At 41.7% G+C, this 22861-nt stretch overlaps 2 protein-coding genes across 6 annotated transcripts in view; one reads left to right on the top strand and one right to left on the bottom strand.

The window, feature by feature from the left end:
• Positions 1-2100: 2100 nt before the first annotated feature.
• On the bottom strand, positions 2101-15616 carry Nif3l1 (NIF3 NGG1 interacting factor 3-like 1 (S. cerevisiae)). Of its 4 annotated transcripts, none has more exons than XM_013009001.1 (7): positions 15582-15616; positions 12724-13184; positions 11455-11617; positions 9370-9496; positions 6626-6764; positions 6261-6344; positions 2101-2487 (listed from the first exon to the last, which is right to left on the bottom strand). In XM_013009001.1, exons 2-7 carry the CDS (start codon positions 13157-13159, stop codon positions 2303-2305), a joined length of 1134 nt encoding a protein of 377 aa, XP_012864455.1. In that variant the 5' UTR covers positions 13160-13184; positions 15582-15616; the 3' UTR covers positions 2101-2302. The 4 variants fall into 4 exon arrangements, with proteins under 4 accessions (XP_012864455.1, XP_012864476.1, XP_012864459.1 ...); XM_013009022.1 differs by having other exon boundaries at positions 12724-13122; XM_013009005.1 differs by lacking the exon at positions 15582-15616 and adding an exon at positions 15300-15439.
• A 304-nt stretch (positions 15617-15920) lies between these two features.
• Ppil3 (peptidylprolyl isomerase (cyclophilin)-like 3) overlaps positions 15921-22861 on the top strand; it is an 18668-nt gene continuing 11727 nt past the window's right edge. The window contains exons 1-2 of one of the 2 annotated variants that reach the window (XM_013009677.1): positions 15921-15982; positions 16512-16591. In XM_013009677.1, the coding sequence (XP_012865131.1) occupies positions 16589-16591 (3 nt within the window). In that variant the 5' untranslated portion in view covers positions 15921-15982; positions 16512-16588. Of the gene's footprint in view, positions 16003-16511; positions 16592-22861 lie in introns of both variants that reach the window. The other variant, XM_013009668.1, reaches the window with a different exon arrangement.

Genomic DNA, 22861 nt, shown 5'->3' with positions numbered 1-22861 from the left:
GGTGGAGATAAGGGTCTCACAGATTTTCCTGCTTAGGCTGGTTTTGAACCACAAACCTCAGATTTCAGTTTTTTGAGCAGCTAGCTAGAATGGCCCAGCTCGTTTTTGTTTTTAACCAAAAATACCTTAAAGTGCTTCAAAAGAAATTTCATCTGGTGATGTCTGTGGCAGAATTACTGTACTTCAAACTACCCCTCCCAATTCTGGGACTCCCAAACTCAGGGCCTAGGGACTGTCCCTGAGCCTTGAGCCTTTTTGTGCCCAAGGCTAGTGTTCTACCATCTGAGCCACACTCCTACTGGCTTTTTGAGTAGTTTTTTGGACACAAGAGCTTCATGGATCTTCCTAACCAGGCTGGCTTCTAACCACAATCCTTAGATCTCAGCATCCTGAGTAGCATGAGCCACTACTACCTGGCTTATAATTTTTGGTTGTTTGAAGCCAGTACCAGGGTTTGAATTCAGGGCCTTGGCAATTGCTCAGCTAACACTATTTCACCCATGCTTCCAGCCTGACTTTTTGTTATTTTGGAAATGGAGTAGTGGACTTTTCTGCCCAGGCTTGACTTTGAACCACTATCTTCCAGATTGGCTAGGATTACAGATATGAGCTAACCCCCATCCCTACTCCCAGGCTTAGAATTACCAATAGTCTTCATTAACTTGTGTCAGTAATATTGTTCTTTCCGGTTGGGCAGTTATGTCTTGACTTCTAAAACTAATTTCTTTTGTAGTGCCAACTTGCTTCTGACAATATTAAATGGATCTGAGGTGGGAATATATCTTAGTGATAAAAGCACTTGCCTCGTTGGTACAAGGCCCTGAGCTAAATCCTCAACATCACAAAAACAAGAAAGTTACAGCAATAAGCTGAGCCTGTAATTCTAGCTACTCAGGAGGCTGAGATCTGAGAATCAAGGTTCAAAGCCAGACTGGGCAGACAAATCTGTTAAGAATTTTATCTCCAGCCACAAGCCAAAATGTTGAGCCCTGAGTTTAAGCCTCAATAGTGGCACCAAAGAAAATTGTAACAGCAGTACAATAAGGGCTGCAGGTGTGGTCCAAATATTAAGCACCAGCCTAGCATGCGTGAGCCCCCAAGTGCAAACTCCAGTACTGTCCAAAAACCCTTTGGACACACAAAACTTGGCAATAGGCATATCCAATCATAAATTCTTTGAGCCACTAACCCTTTGAAATCTACAACATCCAATCTACAACATCTACAAAATCTACAACATCTAACTTTGAAATCTACAACATCCAATTTTAGAAGGTTTTTAATGCTATGAATCAGAGGTGAAGTCACAACACACCTTAAATGTGAGTTCAGTTACTGGACCCAGGCTTTCTTCAACATTATCCAAGGCTACGCGGCTATATCTTTCCTGCCACTTGCTTTCCACTGTGACAATAATGAACTAATAACTTGAGGTTTTTTCAATTTTTTTAATTTCTCCCTTGAATATATTTGTTCAAACTATATCCCTTGTGATATTTTATTCTCCCCAGAAAACCTACGTGTACCCTATGCCTGTCCTCATTTAAAACAGCTCATTATGTTACCATTCACATATCTATACCTTCCTCTAGGCCCAGCACAAAGAGTAATGAATAAATAACTAGTCCATTTATTCCACTTTTGACCTGAACCTCCCCTTGAAGCTTTCGAAACTTGCTTCTTTTCTTGTGATTCCTCCTGCTATAACTGGGGGTATTTTCAAAACCTAAAATTTAAAACATGTTTTAAACTGATCAGTGACAAAGATACAAAGATGACACATCCCATCTCTTGAGAAAATTACTTGAGCTACTTCTCAAAGTCTTAACAGTTCAGTCAGTTTTTTCTAAAGTTTATAGTAAATATTCTTTGATTTTTTTTTTGGTCATGGGGCTTTAACTCTGGGCTTGGGTGCTGTCCCTGTGCTCTTCAGCTCAAGGCAAACATTCTACTGCTTGAGCCACAGCGCCACTTCCAGTTATCTGAATGGTTTATTGGAGATAAAGAGTCTCATGGACTTTCCTGCCCGGGCTGGCTTTGAACTGTGATCCTAAGATTTCAGCCTCCTGAGTAGCTAGGATTACAGGCGTGAGCCAACGGCGCCCAGCAAGTTCTTTAATATGTTAAACTACATTTTTTTTTATTTTATGAGCAATAAAACTGTGCCAGATTAACCAATCAAAAATGATAATACACTCTTAGACACTTCCCTAGAAGGATATCAACACTGTGTACTCATGTTAGGAATTCAAGGTCAGTCCCAAATGATGTGTATACTGCCATCCTTATGTTCATGTATGTGTTAGATCACACGGAGAGGGTCCCGGTCAGTCTCAGACAGGATAATATTAATCTTATTCTCCAGGTGAGCACCCAGCCTATCTCGAAGGTCAGAAAGAAAGCCTCGTTCAGTGTTGCTGTGTTCACAAAGGATCACGTTTATTCCCTGGGAAGCAGCATCCAGAATATCATGATGGGACATTTCACCTGCCAAAAAGGAAAGAGCAAATGCTTTAACAATAGACTGCTAAGCCAAAAATGCCAAGGTTATATTCTGCTTGAAGTATTGTAATACAGTAGAATTACTTCAACAGAAACCTAGAAAGCTGTATATAGTTTTTGTTCATGTCCTGTAACATAGAAACAGAGAATACTAACATGCTTCCATTGGGCAGATCTAAAGCAAATGTGTTAGTTTTGTATCCTTATAACAAAATACCTGACAAGCTACTTACAAAGAGGTTTATTTAGATGCTTAAACTATAAACTACTGCTGGGAGTGTACAGTGCTTGTCTACTATGCACAAAGCCCTATTTTCAACACCCAACACAGCACCAAAAAAAGGTCCAAACTACAACACAGGCTCATATCCAAGTCAACTTTTTGGAGTCATCACCTTATGGCATAGATGACCAAGTTACAGCAGCAAGTTACATCGTAACCAGAAGCAGAGGACAGAGGGGAACAGGATTATTCTTGTTTTGTTTCTTGATGCTCGGGATTGAACCCAGAGCCTAACAATGTAAGGTAAGCAAACACTTGTAACACAACAACATCCTCAGGCCCTTCATATGAGGTCAGGTGTAGAACTTTACACTTACAGTTTTGTGACTCAGAAGTTTTAGATTTTTGGGGGGGCAGGGGGAGGTTGGTCTTGGGGCTTGAACTCAGGGCCTGGGTGCTGTCCCTGAGCTCTTTTTGCTCAAGGCTGGCACTCTACCACTTTGAGCCACAGCATCACTTCTAGTTTTCTGGTGGTCAATTGGAGATTAAGTCTCATGAGGACTTTTCAGTCTAGGCTGGCTTTGAACCATGACCCTCAGACCTTAGTGAGTAGCTAAGATTATAGGCATGAACCACCAGTGCCAGGCAAAAAAATTATATTTTAAGGCTTGACAGCACATACTTTTATTTGTTTAGCCAGTCCCTAGGGCTTGAACTTAGGGCCTGTTCTTAAGCTTCATTTGCTCAAGGCTAGCACTCTACCACTTGAACTACAGTGCCAGTTCCAGCCTTTTCTGTTTATGTGGTATTAAGGAATCGAACCCAGGGTTTCATGCATGCTAGTCAAACACTACCACTAGGTCACATTCCCAGCTCCCACACACTTAATCCCAGCTACCTGAGAGGAAGAGTCAGGAGAATCATAAGATCAAGGATAGCCTAGGCTACATAGTGAGACCCCATCTCAAAACACACAAAATTCAGACTTTGGAGCATTTTGGAATTTCAGCATTACATCTGTAATACTAACACTTAGGACCTGACTAAGACAGGAGGATTGAGAGTGGTAGGCCAGCCTGAGCTATCTCAGGAAAAAATAAAATTAAAAAAACCTATATGCGGGATGGGGGGGGAGGGGAGGATGGGAAGGGATGGGAAGGGGAAACAAAGGAGGAGGCTAAAATGCCTGATAAGAAATGTACTCATTATCTTGCCCATGTAATTGTAACCCCTCTATACAGTATTTTCACAATAAAAAAATGTTTATTTAAAAAAAAAACCTAGATGCCTCAAAATCTCATTTTGTGCTGTCAATGCCAAGTTCAATAGCCGACCTCATGTAATGGGTCACAGCCATAACAGACACACTAAGAATAACACATAAAATTCCCTCATTGCCGGGTGCTGGTGGCTCACGCTTATAATCCTAGCTACTCAGAAGGCTGAGATCTGAGGATCCTGGTTCAAAGCCAGGCCAGACAGGAAAGTCTGTGAAACTCTTATCTCCAATAAACCACCAGAAAACGGGAAGTGGTGCTGTAGCTCAAGTGGTAGAGCGCTAGCCTTGAGCTGAAGAGCTGAGGGACAGCGTTCAAGTCCCATGACCAACCAAAAAAAGAAATTCCCTCAGGCCACCTGCACAAGCTGTATGTGAAACAAATTCATATTAAGATTTAGTTCCCATCTCCTGAGATAGTTTCATTGTACATATGTAAAACTACAAATCCAGCATACTTCTGTTCCCAAGCATTTGAGATAAGCACTCAGTCTAGGGATATTCAACCTGTATTTATGTATGTGCACATACAAATATACATGCACATATAAACATAGAGTATACCAATGTAGAAAACCATTAGTAATCTAGGTAGAGGGCATATAGAAATTGATTGCATTGTTATGGAACTTTTCTGTAAGTCTGAAATTCCTTTGATGTAAAATAATTTGTTTTTTTTTTTTCTTCCACCATACTGGGGATCAAACCCAGGGCTTTGAATACTCTAAAGCACTCCACCACTCCTGCTAAAATTTTAGCCTGCTAAAATTAGTTTTGAAGGTAACAAGCATGTAATCATGTATCCAAACTGCTTACACACGGCAAGTTTCCTCGACTATCCCACAAATCTTAAAGATAATAAAAATATTCCATCTTCTCAGAAGAGTGGGACACAGGTAATGTGATGTACATTTTCAATTTCCTGGCTCCCAATCACTACACTGGGCTTGCTCAGATGTGTCTACTTCTAGAAGTCACAAAGCTTCTAAGTGCAAGAAAAAAAGATAATGAGTATCTTTTTGATTCTGTTCCTCAAGTACAGTGTGGAGTCTTAACAGCTGGCAAAATAATCATATACTCTCCAACAGAAATGAACATCAGATTTTAAAGACAGACAAAGGGACACAGACAAGGAGGGGCAGGAAAATGGTAGTGACAGAAAAGTCTTCTGGGTGGATGAAGCAGATGATCTTTGAGTTTATAAGTAACAGAGAAAAAAAAAAAAAAGAAAAGAAAGGCAATGGAAGATGTCCAGGCATCATCTGCACAGAAGGAATCACTGATGACTGTTTAACAACACAGTGACCTTAGCGATTTATACTTTCAACTTTTTCACAGATAATGTTAACACGGTCCCACTAGTGAAGCATTCCATGTTTTTAAAGTTAGCCGACAGAAATGGAGAGACAAAGTGTAAACAAATATAGCAGGGGTACTCACTAGACAACTGTTGGGATGGGGGAAAAAACTGGGGCAGTGAGGAAAGGAGTGACACTGTTCAAAAAGAAATGTACTCTTGGGCTGGGAAGGTGGCTCAGGGGTAGAGTGCTTGCCTTGCATGCAAGAGGCTCTGGGTTCGATTCCTCAGCACCACATAAGCAGAAAAAGCAGGAAGTGGCACTGTGGCTCAAGTGGTAGAGCGCTAGCCTTGAACTGAAGAGCTAAGGGCAGCGCCCAAGTCCAGAGTTCAGGCCCCACAACAGACCACACACACACACAAAAAAAATGTACTCTTTACCTGACTTAGGTAACTATAACCCTTCTGTATATCACCCTTATAATTACAATAAAAAAGGTACAACACAAAAAAAGTTAATTTTGAAGAATCACATGGAAAACAAGATTAGAGGCATGATGCAATACTTTAGGCAGAACATGATACCCAGATAGGTTAAGGGAAAAGCTTTAGGGAAGATCTGGGAGCTTGAACTGACAGAAACTGAAGACTATATTTACATTTTAAAAAACCAAACCTACAGCCAGGCGCCAGTGACATGTACCTGTAATACTAGCTACTCAGGAGGCTGAGATCTGAGGATCATGGTCTGATGCCAGCTCATGCAGAAAAGTCAATGAGATTCTTATATTCAGTTAACCACCAAAAAGCTGGTGTGGAGCTGTGGTTCAAGTGATAGAGCACCAGCCTTGAGGAAAAAAGCTCAGGGACAGGGCCCAGGCCCTATGTTCAAGCCCCAGGACTAGTACAACAAACAAAAACCAGTTAATCAAGGTTGAGAAGGTTGCACCAATGGATGTTACCTGTGAGGTAGAGGTCAGCCTGTACCCCTCGTAGAACACTGCTCCCAGAACCAGCACACAGGGCCACCACTTCCACTCTGGACTCTTTAAGAAAAAGGACATAATATTTTATGACTCCCTCCCCCTTTGGTTTAATTCTACAACTTGAACAAGAATTCTAAACAGAATTTACACCTGTTCTATACATTTATGCTTAATTTAAAAATAAGCCCAAGTACACGCCCAAAAAGAAACAAAGGAGCAGTGAGATATATTCCAAAATGTAAACCAATCATCCCTTATGAGCAACTAAAACATTATCACTCATATTAAGAAAACTGAGCATATTAATGTTAACTCTAAGGTAATTAAGGATTTACACTTACCTAAGGTCCTCCCTACCCCCAGAGCTAAGCGAAGATGAGGTAGTTTTAGGTATCTTTTGATTCGCTCAATCATGGTTGCCAGGGAGACAGGTTCATCCAGTGTGCATAACCGTCCCATTCCAGTATGGAGAAGCAAAGGCTGAAAAGAAACTGAGGTTAGAAATAGTATATATTATCCATCCTAAAAAAAAATCAAACGTACAAACGATAAATGCTGAAATTAATAAAATACGTATAGCAAGCTTTAGGCTAATGTTTGAGAATGCAAAGGTGGCAAAAAAAACATTTTGTTCAAAAAGAAAGGTACTCAAGCTCATAGCCTGCAAGGCAGATGTTTAAAATTAACAGGTAGGTGTTAGTGCTAGAGAAACACAAAGGATGACAAAGTAAATGAGCTGGGTCTTGGGGTATGTGCGTGTAAAATGAGAAAGTATCATTAAGGAAGGTTTTACATGGATTTGTATTTTACAGAATAACCAGAAAAGAATTTAAAAGGGTGAAGTTAAGTGCAGTGTGGCGGAGAGGGGTAGATAAGTAGAAGAGCACTCTAAAGTTAAAGAGCACAAAGGTATCAGCAGTGTGGGAGAACACACTGGGAGGGCAGAACAAAAAGTGACAGTATGATGACATGCAGAGCCTATGACCAGGAGAGCAGGGCTGCAGGTGTGGGCTGCCCCCTGTGGGCAAGAGAGGGAACTTGAGTGCTTCAACAAACAGCTACAGGGACAGAACTCAGACTGAGATAGACTGCAGAAACTTGAAAAATAAAGGGAGGTGATGCTACAAAACCAATGAAATTGAAAAGGAATAAAAAATAGAACCTGATGGCCTGGAGATAAGATCAACGTTTGCATATATTGGATATATCTTCAATACTTACAAGATTTAGAGCTGAAAACTGTCCAGAAAATAGTTGAAAATATGGGCTTTTTTTTTTTTTTAAACTTTCCCATCCCCTTTTTCCTTCCTCTTTCCCCTCTTTCTTGGTTTGTGCCTTAAAAAAGCATTCTGGGCTGGGCACTGATGGCTCATACCTGTAATCTAGCTACCAAGAAAGCCAAGACCAGAGGATTGGGTTTTTGTTGTTGTTGTTGTTTTTGGGTCCAGTTGTGGGGCCTGAACTCTGGGCCTGGGCACTGTCCCTCAGCTCTTCAGCTCAAGGCTAGTGCTAAACCACTTGATCCACAGTGCCACTTCCGGCTTTTTTCTTTTTGCTTATGTGGTGCTGAGGAATTGAACCCAGGGCCTCAGACATTCAAGGCAAGCACTCTACCACTGAGCCACCTTCCCTGCCCAGGATTGGGGTTTGAAGCCAGCCTAGGCAAGAAAGTATGTGAGACTCTTATCTCCAACACTCTCCTCAGAAAAAGCTGGAAGTGGCGCTGTGGCTTAAGTGGTGGTGGAACACTAGCCTTGATCTCAAAAAGGCTCAGGGACAGTGCCCAGGCCCTGAGTTCAAGCAGGACCAGCCAAAAAAAAAAAAGTTTTCTGGGCTCACACCTATAACCTCAGCTACCCAGCTACTTTGGAAAGGGAAATTGGGAGGATTGTGGTGGTCAAGGCCAGCAAGATCTCATCTCAACAGACAAATTGGGAGTGGTAGTGCTAACTACCACTAATAATGCTGTGCTAATAATGCTGTGCTAACAGCTTCAGGAGGTGCACAGGTAAGAGGTTCATAGTCTGAGGCCAGCCCAGGCAAAAAATAAAGACCCTATATGGAAAGAAAAAGAGAAAAAAAAAGCTAAAGCATAAAGGGACTGGGGCACAGCTCAAGTAATACAGTATCTGTCAGTAAGCATAAGGTCTTGAGCTCAAACCTGAGTACCACCAAGAAAAAAAAAAGCATTCTTTTTTTTTTTTTCTGGTCGGACATAGGGCTTGAACTATGGGCCTGGGCACTGTCCCTGGGCTCTTCAGCTCAAGGTGAGCACTCTACCACTTGAGCCACAGCACCACTTCCGATTTTCTAGTGGTTTATTGGAGATAAAGAGTCTCACAGAGTTTCCTACCCGGGCTGGCTTTGAACCATGATCCTCAGATCTCAGCCTCCTGAGTAGCGAGGATTACAGGCATGAGCCACCGGCACCTAGCTGATTCTAGTAAAGATACAGCAACCATCATTATATGATTGTCTATTAAGTTAAAGGAGAAGGGAATGTTTCATCAGAGGATAACAGGAAGTGATAAATTTGTAACCTTCTCTATAACTTAAAGTCTATAACACAAAAGTCCAACATCTTATTTGGAGAGTATTTCTCCTCAATAACTTTTCCAGGGTTTCTTATGTCCCCATCATTATTTTGTACTTCACAGTTTTTTGTTGTTGTTTGTTTTGGTGCCAGTGTGGGGGTTTGAAGTCAGGACCTCACTCTCGGGTTTTTTGCTCACACCTGGCACTCTGCCACTTGAGCCACATCTCCACTTCTGGCTTTTTGTTGGTTAACTGGAGATAACAGTCTGCCCAAGCTGGCTTCAAACCATGATCCACAAATGTTAGCCTCCTGAGTAATGAGGATTATAAGCATGAGCCATAGCACTCTGCCACCTCATCCACAGTCCTCTTACTTTGAACTGCCTTAGGTTAGCTAAAGGCCTGTTAAACAATTTACAATTTGCTGAACAAAACCAAAGACTAATGCAATTCATCACGTTATACATAGGAAATAAATACAACTGGTATCTCAATCTTAAATCGATAAATGCACAATAATCTAAGATTAAATATAAAATATTTTTATTACCTTCTCCAGTGACAGTATTTCAGTCTTCTGATACAACTGTCTGTTCTGGGACAGGAAAGCCACAACTTGCATCAAAGCCTTCTGAGAGCAATTCAAACTGATCCTTGTTTGTTCCTCGTCATCAACCCTAGCAGGGGATAATATAACCTAAATGTATTTTAAATGTATATAAAAGATTAGCCTTATATGAAACTAGGGATTTGACCACCAAAACTCATTTAATCCCAAACCAATCTATTTTCTGTGTTTCTCAAACTGTAGGATGCATCAGAATCACCTATACGACTTTATTACTAGCTTCTTAAATGGCAGCTGCTGAATCCTGCCACAGATCCAATAAAATAGGACATCTAGGAACAGGGCTGGAGCAAAGTGAGTTTTTGGGTAGTATTAGGGTTTGAACTCAAGCTGGCCAGGCAGGCGCTCTACTACTTGAGTCATGCCATCTTCTTGCTTTAATTACTTTTCATATTTTTGCCTAGGACTGGGCCTCAGATCAAGGGTGTGCTACTTACAACCTTGTAGACAGCTAAGATCATAGAATTGTGCCATCCTACTCAGCTTATTTATTGAGGTAGAGGTCTCATTAACTTTTTGTCCTGTCTGGCCCCAACTTCAATCTCTGGATATCTACCTCCCAAGTAGCTAAGATTACAAGCATGAACCACCAGGCTTGGCCCACCTAATTGAACTTTTTGGCAGTATTGGGGTTTGAACTCATGGCTTTGTGCCAAATGGAACTTTGTTAAGAGCTTTGGACAGGGTAATTTTCAACTATCACTGAATATGAGAATCTCCTGGGTGGTCTAAAACAAATCTCATCCTAATTACATAGATCTGGGAATAAACCCAAGTCTGCATTTTTTCCTTTATTGTTGTTGTGGCTGTGGGGACTGAATTCTGTGGGTGCTGTCCCTCAGCTCTTCAGCTCAATGTTAGCGCTTTACCACTTGAGCCACAGCACCACTTCCAGCATTTTTTATGTGGTGCTGAGGAATCAAACCCAGGGCCTCATGTATGCAAGGCCAGCATTCTATCACTGAACCTTCCCAGCCACCAAGTCTGCATTTTTAAAAGTGTGTCATTAAAAATGATTGGGGGGTCCCTGAATTGCTTTGTGAGGTTTACATAAGTACCATTTCCTGTGTTTTGACAAGTGGGGTGGGGGGAAGAGCTATGTATGGCCTGAGGCGGGAGCAGCATATGAGGCCTTCAGATCATTTGGAACATGACAGGATACTCATATGCTTCTTCTCCTCACTGCCAGTATTAATAATTTTGTAATAATTATGTTACAAATATCTAAATAGCCCATGGCAGAAAAAAGGTTCCTCATCCTACTTCTTGCGTTCTTCTGCCAAGGAGCCTAGATTTGTGTATCGGACTTTACACACACACACACACACACACACACACACACACACACTTTTTTAATCGTGTTGGGAATCAAGCCTAGGGCCTCACATGTATGTGCTAATCAGTGCTTTAAAAAAATTTATTGTTATTATAAACATGATATACAGTTACATAAGACCGGTAACAAGTACATTTCTTTTTGGACAATATCACACTTCCCTGTCTCCTACTCTCCTAGTCAAGCACTCCTACCACTGAGCTATGCCCCAGCTCCTACCTTGCCTTTACCACTGTTTTCATGGAAAAAAAATAGCGCAAAGAAAAATCTCCTATCCCTGCCCTGGATAATTAAATAGACATTTTAAGAAAAATGCATTTTTCTTTTAAAGTGCTTGGGAATCCTTTCCTGGGAACTGATCAAAGACTTACCAATATGGGCAGGGAATGTGGCTTAGTGGTAGAATGCTTGCCTTTGCATGCATGAGGCCCTGGGTTTGATTCCTTGGTACCACATAAACACATAATTAATAAAATAAAAAACAACCATTAAAAGTTATTAAAAAAAAAGACATTAGTAGGATGTGTCTGAATTCTCTTCAGTAAAATATCTTCCTTTCAACATTACCAGAAGGATTAGAAATACTGTATAAATATACAGTATAGTCCTTCCTACCTACAAAGCAATAAGAGGTACAAATAAGTATGGAAAATCCTTAAAATGTACTGTACCTAGCAGAAAAAGAAGTAAGAGAAATATCTCCAATTCTTTTCACTTCAGACATAACTCTGTCCAGGTCCTGGGTCTGGTTAACACTGAATTCTACTCGGTGAGTTCCATCTGTGGGGTGGTTGGGAGCTTGGGATGGTTGGATGGGCCTGGAGGTACAAACTCCTAAAGAAAAAAAATGTAAGAAAATGTGAATTTTTGTGATGCTTCAAAATTTAACATATAAAGTATTATATGCAAAATTAGTAAGAAATAACTATTTTTAAGATTTTTTATGTTCATACAATATACACATCTTACATGTTCATCACCAGTTCCCACAATTTAATAATTGGGGTGGACATACAAAACCATTGTTTTCAAAATTACTTTCCAGTAAAACTTGGATATAAAAGACTGATTTTCCCCCGCTTTGGTGCCAGTTCTAGGGCTTGAACTCAGGACCTGGGACACTGCCCTGAGTTTCTTTTGCTGAAGGCAAGCACTCTACAACTTGAGCCACAGTGCCATTTCTGGATTTTTCTGTTTATGTGTTATGGAGGAATCAAACCTAGGGCTTCATGCATGCTAGGCAAGCACTCTACCACTAAGCCACATTCCCAGACATGATTTTTTTTTAAGGTGACATATACATATAAGGCGATTTATCCACTTGATAAATCACAGTTCTGGTGCAAATATTTATAATCTGTTGCTGAATTAATAGGGATCATTTCATCATAAAAGCTTCAGCTCAAAATCAGCACTACAATGACATACTGAAAGTTAAAATCCACATGCTGAATTTGCTCATTAAATGCATAAGCATTCTATAAAAATTTGATATTGTGCTGGGCATAGTAATGCATTCCTGTAATCCCAGCACTTGGGAAGCTTTGGCAGGAAGATCTAGTCTGGGCCACAGAGCAAATAAACAACTCTTAAAAAAATATTTCAGGGGGCTGGGAAGATGGCTCAGTGGTAGAGCGCTTGCCTTGCATGCCTGAGGCCCTGGGTTCGATTCCTCAGCACCACATAAGCAAAATGAAAAAAGCCGGAAGTGGTGCTGTGACTCAAGTGGTAGAGCGCTAGCCTTGAGCTGAAGAGCTGAGGGACAGCGCCCAGGCCCAGAGTTCAGGCCCCACAACCGGACCCAAAAAAAAAAAAATATTTCAGGTAATAAGTACATTTGGTTTTGGAAATTGTCACCCCTTTCCTCACTGTCTCCCAACCCCCCACCGCACCCACTCATACAAAGGAAATTATTAAGGAAAGTAGAGGAGGCTTCTCACCTAGCCCTTGGGCCAACCAGTTGTTCACTCCCTGGGGTGCAGCGTCATAGGCTGTGTGAGGAGAGTAAATGCCAACTCTGTTCTCCAGAGCCCGAATCACCAAGCGTTCCTTCCAGGTTTTCCAAGTTACGTGCTTCATAGGCCGGAAAATCGGCGGATGGTAGGAAAGAATGAGATCTGCCTTCTTTTGCAGTGCCTCTTCCATTACCTCCTCAGTCAAGTCATTGGTCAGGAACAGTGTATTTACAGTATGTGGTGGGCTGGGTTCCACCAGCAATCCAACATTGTCCCAACTCTCAGCAAAAGAGAGGGATGCAAAGTCATTCAAGGAGGAGAGGAGAGCCTTCAAATCCATGAAGGAACGGGAAGAACTGCGGATCGGAGAGTGGAAAAGCCGGACTAGCATAGGGACCAGATGTACAGAAGATGACAACATACAGAGATCAGGTAAAACTGAATGTCTGAAGTCAAAACACAGGAAATTGTACTTATGAAAACTTCAGGGCTGAACCTCCGAGGTGACAAAGTGCGTGGGCAAAAGAGCCATCACCATGCAGACCTGATTCACTCAGCATACTGAAATTTAACAAAGTCAACTGACCTCTGGTAGTTTTTTCTCATGCACAAAATGGAGACACAATAATCTATCCCACAAGTATCTAGAGGAGCTAATGAATTAACACATCATCTAGCAAAGCCTAGTATAATATACAATGTTCATTCTCTTATCTTTCACTTTCCTCACACCCTTACTTCTATTATCCCATTCTTGTTTCAACCACTTTCTCCCTTCTCCATTTCTCTAAATAGAGAATATTAATAATCTCTATTAAATAGCCTCTAAATATCCTTTCAAGTCTCTTCAATGGCCTAATAATGCTTTTGTTTTTTAGCTTTTGTTTTTGTTTCTGGTGCCAGGTGTTATCCCTAACCTTTTGTGCTCAAGGCTAGCACTCTACCACTTGAGCCACAGCTCTACTTCTGACTTTTTGGTGGTTAATTGGAGATAAGAGTCTCACAGACTTTCCTGCTGGAGCTGGCTTTAAACCATGATCCTCAGTAGTTAGGATTATATGCATGTGCCACTGGTATCCATCTTTAATAATGCTTTTTGACAAATCTTCTTTCAGTGCTTTTTCTCAGCCTCCTCCAACCTACTGTTCTCAACATATTATAATGATAATGGTCCATATCCCTTACTATGCTAAAGTTACTGCAGAATAGGAACTACTTTAATGAATCTCAGTAACACCAGTATAAGCCAGCATTAATATTTACTGTTCAGACTGACCCAGTCCCCTCCCCCAACTATAGCATAATTTGGAGCTAGGGTGGTAAATCTTGGCATAAAAAAGTATACAAGGGGCTGGGAAGGTGGCTCAGTGATAGAGTGCTTGCCTTGCATGCATGAGGCCCTGGGTTTAATTCCTTAGCACCACATAAGCAGAAAAAGCTGGAAGTGGTGCTGTGGCTCAAGTGGTACAGTGCTTGCCTTGAGCTGAAGAGCTTAGGGACAGCGCCCATGGCCAACCAAAAAAAAGTATACTATCTGCCGGGCGCCAGTGGCTCACGCCTGTAATCCTAGCTACTCAGGAGGCTGAGATCCGAGGATCCCGGTTCAAAGCCAGCCCAGGCAGGAAAGTCCATGACACTCTTACCTCCAATAAACCACCAGAAAACTGAAAATGGTGCTGTGGTTCAAGCAGTAGAGCGCTCGCCTTGAGCTGAAGAGCTCAGGCACAGTGCCCAGGTCCAGAGTTCAAGCCCCATGACCGACAGAAAACATAAATGGGCAGGGTCAAGGCAGGAACAGGCAGGAGCTGCTGTCCCTTACAACACTACCTTCTACACCACAGGCAGGACTAAGAGTTGGGAGAGGTAAAGTTGCAGGGCACTCTGCCTACACATCCTGTAAGCACTGTAACCTCTGCATCCAACATATGGACAAGAAAAGCTAGGCATAAATAAATCAGAAGCAAAAAGAAAAGGTGAGAGGGCAATGGGAAGCTACAAATGGTTAATTCTAAAACGTGAAAACGAAAAGATAGTACACGCTAAAAGCATTAGAAAGTATGCAAAATTATTAAGAAAACACAGCCGAACAGGGTGTAGGGTGTGCACCTATAATCCCAGCATTGGGGGTGTGTAGGGCTGCATAGTAAGACACTATCACAAGGTGGGGAGAACACATGAAGAAAAAAATATGGAACTCTAATATATATTTGAAGTGATATGGGGCCCTTGAAAAATCACCAAAGTCTTGGCTTTCACGTTTTGTTACAACTCCACTTTCCTGCCTTCTAAATCTGGCAAGGTGGAAATTGAAACTTGGGGAGTAACCACGCGAGTTTGGAGTTACTTAATGCAAGAACTGAATATATAACATGGTAGCACCTACGCTACGCCACGAAATAGTCAAGTAAGCCTACAAAACTTGAAAGCCACAGTCAGGGAAGACGATGGGAGGTAGTAGAACACGGTGGTTCAGCGCACTGCCATAAGTGAGAGTAAATCCCAGAGCCCTAGCCTGACCTCAGGTGCATTTTCCCCTTCGTGTCACGACTCACGGGCAGTACCTGTCCTAGACGTGGCCATTTGCCTCCTCAGGGAACTTCATGAGGGCTCGCTTCAGAGCCTGCAAACTGCTCTGCCGACGTGACCTCATCGCTCCTAATTCGGGGCCACCGCAGGCCTCTCCTGGGACGTGGAAGGCAGGCGGCGCCACAAGGAAGTTTCCAACATCCTTCCTCTCCGACCCTCTCTCTCCACAGCACCACCACCACCACACCCGGCTCCCACTAGAGGAAGCAGTCAAAACTACCTTTTCCTCACGGCTCCTAAAGCCCACCACTACTCACCAGTCCCGGAAACCTTTCTCTAGCGCCACTTCCGGTCTCGCGCGGAAGTTCCCAGCACGGAGGTAACACGAAGGCGGGGCAAAGGCTCTCTACGGAAATGGTCCATCCTGGCTTTGTGTCCGTCCGACTCCAAAGCATTGCATGAGGTTTTCCCAGTAGTACAAACTGTGTTTCTTGTCCAACCTTATTTTTCCTAGAACTCTCTTTCTCTGTCACATTTCTGGGAGGTGGCGGGATAAGTTTCACAGTTCCCTTTGTTTTGCCATAGAAGGAGTGGAAAGAGAAGACAGAGAAATAGGAGGCCTCCTCCATAATGGGTCCGGCACACGACTTCCGGTCGCGGCGCGGAACTACGGTAGCTCGGCGCGGGTCAGCTTCTACAAGTTGTTCTCACACCGGCTGTGCGTGCGGACGTGGCCACGTAGGGAGTCACGTTGTTCTTTCATTTACTTACTCAGTGCTAGCTGAGCTCTCCATGCATGCTGGTGTAGATCTTGGGCTATTTGGAGTGAACGTTTCTGGCCGACGAGGGGTTTGTGGGAATGTGGGAATGGTGTGTAGGGTCTTAGTGACCAATACTCCAGGGGAATGCGGCGAGCAGGTCTAGGGGTCAAGCAGTTTTACACAGATGTCAGGTCACTTAAGTCCCAACATTTGAACAGTGTCTTGAAAGGCAGACTTGAGGCCTACAGACGTTCCCAGTGCCTCGACGGTGATGAAATGCCTTAGTCGGGGATTTGCACAGAGGGTCTTCAGGACATAGGAGCAGAGCCAGAAGGAGATAGAGAGGCTTGAGTTGGGTAGGGTCTCCTCACCACGTCTATAATCTGATTTTTATTACATAGAGGAGGCTAATCGAGGCTTTAAATATATATAGTAAAGGAGAGCGCGTGTGAGGGAAGAGGATCGAATAAAGTATTTCTCTTTTAGGAATAAAATCTTCCAAGCTTTCCTATGGAATATTTTGAGAATTGAAATAGTGCTTCCTGAAAGCATCAAGAAGAGAAATGGTAAGTGTAGAACTCTTAAATGCCATTTGTTCTAAGTAGTTTTGTTTTGTTTTTTAGAAATTCAGGTGAAATAAAGCTGCAAGGAAAATCAGTGAGATGAATAAATTATAGATGTACACCATGTAGGATGATTTAAAAAAACAGAAATAAGCAAAATTGCTGTTAGGTGTGTTAATATCTTCAATTACAATACATAAAATAGACCTTTTTTGAAAAATAAATGATGGAGATAAAGATGGAAAGGAGTTTGCAAAGTAGAAAAAGACAAAGCAGGTGGGTTTATTTAAATTATGCTCTGGATCTAAGGAAAGTAACTAGAACTTAAAGTAGAAGAAAAAAAGAATAGTTCCCTTCTACCCAACTCACCTCCTATCCTTTTCTTCAACCTGGTTTTACACTGCTAGATGACTTATAAATTAGGTCAAATAGTTTTCTCTCTCTCTGGAATAGGAGATGAAAGAATATATAAACTGAAAACAACAGATACTAAAAAAATTATAATTACCTCTGCAGGTTTTAGAGATAAAACTGCCAACTTATTTTTTGTCATTATTAAGTGGTTGTACAAAGGGGTTACAATTCCATGTCAGGTTATGAGTACAATGCTTCTTGTCAGTGTAACCCCTTCTTCTTACTCCTTTCCTTTGTTCTCCCCTATTTCCCCCTCCCATCCCTAACTTTCAGTTACATAGTTTCCCCCTTCTTCACCCTACCCACAAGTTACATATGTTTTTTGTATGTATGTATGTATGTATGTTTTTGTGCTGTCTGAGGTTTGAACTCAGGGCCAGGGTGCTGTCCACTGGCTTTTTTTTGCTCAAGGCTACCACTGTACTGCTTGAGCAACAGCTCCACTTCTGGCTTTTTGGTAGTTAATTGGAGATAAGAGTCTTATGGAATTTTCCATGATCCTCAGATCTCAGCCTCCTGCCCAAATTACAGGTATGAGTCACAAGTACACAGCACATAGTTCATTTTTTTAAATATAATGTACATTGACTATAATGACTACATCTGCTCACCCTTCCTCCTTCCATTTGCCCTCCCTTTGCTCATGTCCAAAAATATGTTTCCGTTTCCTGGTGTTTGTTTTAATAAGCAGTACTTTAGTTGTCCAGAGAAGTTATATCTCGGATTCCTCTCCTAATTGTACCCTCCATTTGTCAGTTTGTATGTAAATGCATTGAGCTCTGTATATATTATCATGCTTAGTTGTATTTTAGATTTAGCTTCCACATATGAGAGAAAAAAATGTGCTATTTGTCTCTCTTAGCCTGACTTACTTCACTTAACATGACTTTTGTTTGTTTGTTGGTCGTGGGGCTCAAACTCTGGGCCTCTGCACAGTCCCTCAGCTCTTCAGCTCAAGGCTATTGTTCTACCACTTGAGCCACAGTGCCACTTCCAGTTTTTCTGGTGTTTTATTGGAGATAAAAGTTTCATGGACTTTCCTGCCCTGGCTGGCTTTGAGTCACAATCCTCAGATCTCAGCCTCCCAAGTAGCTAGGATTACAGGCATGAGCCACACATGCCTGGCTAACAGGACTTTTTTCTAGATCCATCTATTTCCCTGTAAGTGACATAATAATATTCTTTCTAATAGATGAGTAAAATGCAATTGTGTATATGTACCACATTTGCTTGGTCCACTCATCCATTGTAGGGAATCTGGGCTGTTTCTATAACTTGTGAATGGTGTAGCAATGAACATAGATGTACAAGTGTCTTTACCATATCCTTACTTACAGTGTCATCTACCCAGAGCTGGTTGCCAAGAGTGGTATTACTGAATCATAGGGGAGTTTTATATTTAATATTTTGAGGAACCTCCAAACCACCATCCAGAGTGGCTGTAATAGTGCAAGAGGTTTCCTTTTTTTCTATATCCCCTCCAGCATTTGTTCTTGTTGAATTCTTGAAGTTGACCAATCTTTCTAGGGTATACTGGAATCTCAATTTTTTTTTATTTGTATTTCTTTTATGGCCAGGAATGTTGAGCATTTCTTCATGTGTTTTATTTGCTGTTCTTCTGAGAGGTCTCTAGCTCCTTTGCCCTTTATTGATTGGGTTATTTACGTATTAGTTTCTTGAGTTTCTTGTCTGTTTTGGATATTATGTCCGTGTCAGATGTATAGCTGCTAAAGACCTTCTTCCAGTCTGTTAGCTGTCTTTTGTTTTTTTTTTCTTGTCAGTCATGGAGCTTGAACTCAGAGCCTGAGTACTGTCTCTGTGCTTTTGCACTCAAGGCTGGCTCTCTACCATTTTGAGATCATGTGGTTAATTGGATAAAAGTCTCATAGACTTTGCTGTCCAGAGTGGCTTTGAACTGTGGTCCTCAGATATCTGCCTCCTGAGTAGCTAGGATTACAGGTGTGAGCCACCAGTGCATAGCTGGCTGTCTTTTATTTTAGTAACTATGTCCTTTGCTGTGCAGAAACTTTTAGTTTGATATAATCCTATTTATCAAGTCTCTTTCCTATTTGCCGTGCCCCTGGAGTGTTCCTCCTATTCTAACAAGTCCTAATGTTTCTCCTACTGTGTCTTGCATTAGTTTCAAAGTTTCAGATCTGAAATTGAGGTCTTCGATCCATTATAATTGATATTGGTGCAAGTTGAAAAACAGGGATCCAGTTTTAGTTTTCTACACATGGATATCCAGTTTTTCCAACACTATTGAAGAGCCTGTCTTTTTTTTTCAATGTATACTTTTGGTTCCCTTGTCAAATATCAGGTGACTAAGTGTATGGGTTTATGCCTGGCACTGGTGGCTTATGCCTATAATCATAGCTACTCAGGAGCTGAGATCTGAGGATCACGGTTCAAAGCCAGTCCGGGCAGGAAAGGCCATGAAACTCTTACTTCCAAAAAACCATCAGAAAACCGGAAGTGGCACTGTGGCTCAAGTGGTAGGGTGCTAGTATTGAGCTGAAGAGGTGAGGTACAGTGCCCAGGCCCAGAGTTCAAGCCCCATGACTGACCAAAAAAAAAAAAAAAAAAAAGCTTATGGGTTTAGGGTTGGGAAGGTGGCTCAGTGAAGGTGGCTCAGTGGTAGAGTGCTTGCCTGCCTCCATCCATGAGGCCCTGGGTTTGATTCCTCAGCACCACATAAGCAGAAAAAGCCAGAAGTGGTGCTGTGGCTCAAGTGGTACAGCATTAGCCTTTAGCTGAAGAGCTGAGGGACAGTGTTCAGGCCTGGAGTTCAGGCTCCACAACCAACCAACCAACCAACCAACAAAAAACCATATGGGTTTATTTCTGGATCTTCTATTCTACTGGTCTTCAGGTCTGTTTTTGTGCTAATACCAAGCTGTTTTTGTTACTATAAAACTGCCAAGTTTTTTTGTTATTGTTATTAGTCAAGGAAGAGGGGCTGGGAAGGTGGCTCAGTGGTAGAGCGCTTCCCTTGCATGCATGAGGCCCTGGGTTCGATTCCTCAGCACCACATAAGCAGAAAAAATAAGCTGGAAGTGGCACTGTGGCTCAAGTGGTAGAGCACATACCTTGAGCTGAAGAGCTGAGGGACACCGCCCAGGCCGAGTTCAGGCCCCATGACCAACCCCCCCCCCCCAGAAAAACAAAGAAAGAAATGTTTTTTGCTTTTTTTTCCTTTTCGTGGTGGTCCTAAGGCTGGAACTTAAGGCCTGTGTGCTGTTCTTGAGCTTTTTTGCTCAAGGCTAGCTCTCTACCACTTGAACCCAGATCCACTCTGAAGAATGGAATGATTTTTAAACATTATTTCTCAGAATTAAACTACCTAACAGAAGTAGTTGAAGCCTGTTTTAAAAAATCATTTTCTTAACATTTTTCAGGAACTATTAGTGATATTTGATAAAAATAAATAATACTAACATAATTTTTATTCATGAATGATTTAGAGCTTAACATAATGAATTAGAACTTTGTTATTATAAAGGTGATGTACAGCCAAGCGCCAGTGGCTCATGCCTGTTATCCTAGCTACTCAGGAGGCTGAGATCTGAGGATCATGGTTCAAAGCCAGCTTGGGCAGGAAAGTCCATGAGACTCTTATTTCCAATAAACCACCAGAAAACCAGAAGTGGTGCTGTGGCTCAAGTAGTAGAGCGCTAGCCTTGAGCTGAAGAGTTGAGGGACAGCGCCCAAGCCCAGAGTTCAAGTCCCATGACTGACCAAAAAAAAAAAGGTGATGTACAGAGGGGTTACAGTTACATAAATCAAGTAAGAGTTCATTTTGTTTTGGACACAGTCACCTCCTCCCTCACACTCTCCCAGTTTTTTCCTCCTACCCCACCCCCAAGTTATATAGTTCATTTTCAACATATTGTCCATTGAGTACCACTGCTAAGTGCTGTTTGTTTATCCTTTCTCCTTCCATTTCTGTGCCTCCTCTTACCCTCCCAAAGACATATAAATTAACAAACAAGACAAAAAGGAAACAAAACATAATTTTTTTAAATTATTGTCAAGATAATGTACAGAGCGGTTACAGTTGTATAAGTAAGGTAATAAGTACATTTCTTGTCAAACTTGTTACCCTTTCCTTCATTTTTCTCCTACCTTCCTTCCCCCTCCAGCTCCCTCACATTGTACAGACTGTTTCCAACATACTGTCTTGTGTATGTCACTGTTGTATAGGTTCTCCCCCTTGTCTTTTGTCTCACCATTCTGTTGTTCCCCTTCCCTTCCCTAATTAAAATAAACATATGTAATACTAGAGTACCAAAGTCAAATACAGTGACAACAGGGGAGGTACCATAGGGGAAAGGCATCCAAAGGAAATGAGAAATCACATAATATATTAAAAACAACAACAACAACAAAGAAAAACCTCTTGTGTCCATGCCTTGGAGTTCATTTTGCTTAGCATAGTGTCATCTGATATGGTCATATGTATATAGCTTTTCAGCTACTCTGTTCATCTGCTAAGATTATCTTAGATGTATACTAATTATTGCAAATAAGGGAAACCATGGGACCTATGTTTCTTTGGGTCTGGCTTACTTCACTTAATATAATTTTTTTTTCCAAGTCTTTCCATTTCCTTACAAATGGGGCAGTGTCATTCTTTCTAATGGAAGCAGAGAATATATATATATATATATATATATATATGCATGTTTTCTTGATCCACTCATCTACTAAGGGGCATCTGAGTTGGTTCCATATCTTAGCTATGGCGAATAATGCTGCAATAAACATGGTTGTGCTAGTAGCTTTAGTATGGCCTTGTTTGTGATCATTTGGGTAAATGCCCAAAAGTGAGATTGCTGGGTCCTAAGGGAGCTCTGTGTAGTCTTTTGAGGAACCTCCATGCTGCTTTTCAGAGTGTTTGAACAGGTTTACACTCCCACCAATAGTGTAGTAGGGTTCCCTTTTGACCACATCCCCTCCAGCATCTCTTGTTATTAGATTTCTTGAGGTGGAATCTCCATGTTGTTTTGATTTGCATTTCTTTTATGGACAGAGATGTTGAGCATTTCTTCATGTGTCTATTGGCCATTCTTATTTCCTCTTCAGAGAAGTCTCTTTAAGTCTTTAACCCGCTTATTAATGGGGCAGTTGTTTCTTTGAGGATTTGTGTTTGGGGGATTTAATTTTTGAGTTATAAGTATATTTTAGAGATAAAGAACTTTCTGTTGTGTGGCTAGTGAAGATCTTCTCCCAATCCGTGGGCTTTCTATTGATCTTGCTAACTATGTCTTTTGCCATGCAGAAGCTCTGTGGTTTCATACAATCCATTTGTCCAACCTTTCTTTGATTTGTTCTAGTTTCTGGGTCTTTATTAAGAAAATTTCAGCCTGTGCCAAGGAGCCCTATAGTTTCTCCTATTCCTTCCTATAACATTTTTCAGGGTGTCTGCTTTGACTTCAAGGTCTTTGATCCATTTGGAGTTGATTCTAGTACATGGTGAAATATAAGGATCTAACTCATAATGATTTTTTTGGGGGGGGGAGTCCAGTTGTGGGGCCTGAACTCTGGGCTTGGGCGCTGTCCCTCAGCTCTTCAGCTCAAGGCTAGCACTCTACCACTTGAGCCACAGTGCCACTTCCAGCTTTTTTCTTTTTGCTCATGTGGTACTGAGGAATCGAACCCAGGGCCTCATGCATGCAAGGCTAGTGCTCTACCACTTGAGCCACAGCGCCACTTCCGGCTTTTTTCTTTTTGCTTATGTGGTGCTGAGGAATCGAACCCAGGGCCTCATACATGCAAGGCAAGTGCCCTACCACTGAGCCACCTTCCCAGCCCAGCTGCAGGTATTTTATGTGGGTAGAGTTCAATCACCGGAAGCAA

Source organism: Dipodomys ordii, unplaced genomic scaffold (assembly GCF_000151885.1).
Source record: "Dipodomys ordii isolate 6190 unplaced genomic scaffold, Dord_2.0 Scaffold1, whole genome shotgun sequence".
NCBI lineage: Eukaryota > Metazoa > Chordata > Mammalia > Rodentia > Heteromyidae > Dipodomys > Dipodomys ordii.
The sequence above is the reverse complement of the archived record's forward strand: the minus strand, read 5'-3'. Positions and strand labels throughout refer to the sequence as shown.

Bases quoted from the DNA above. Each gene is read 5' to 3' on its own strand.
- Nif3l1 (XM_013009001.1), bottom strand. From the start codon at position 13,159: ATGTTGTCATCTTCTGTACATCTGGTCCCTATGCTAGTCCGGCTTTTC. The intron at 11,618-12,723 runs GTGAGAAGCCTC...TTTTTTCTTTAG, and splicing joins CTGGTTGGCCCAAGGGCTAG to GAGTTTGTACCTCCAGGCCC. The intron at 2,488-6,260 runs GTAACATCCATT...CCTTTTTGGCAG, and splicing joins GGCTGACCTCTACCTCACAG to GTGAAATGTCCCATCATGAT.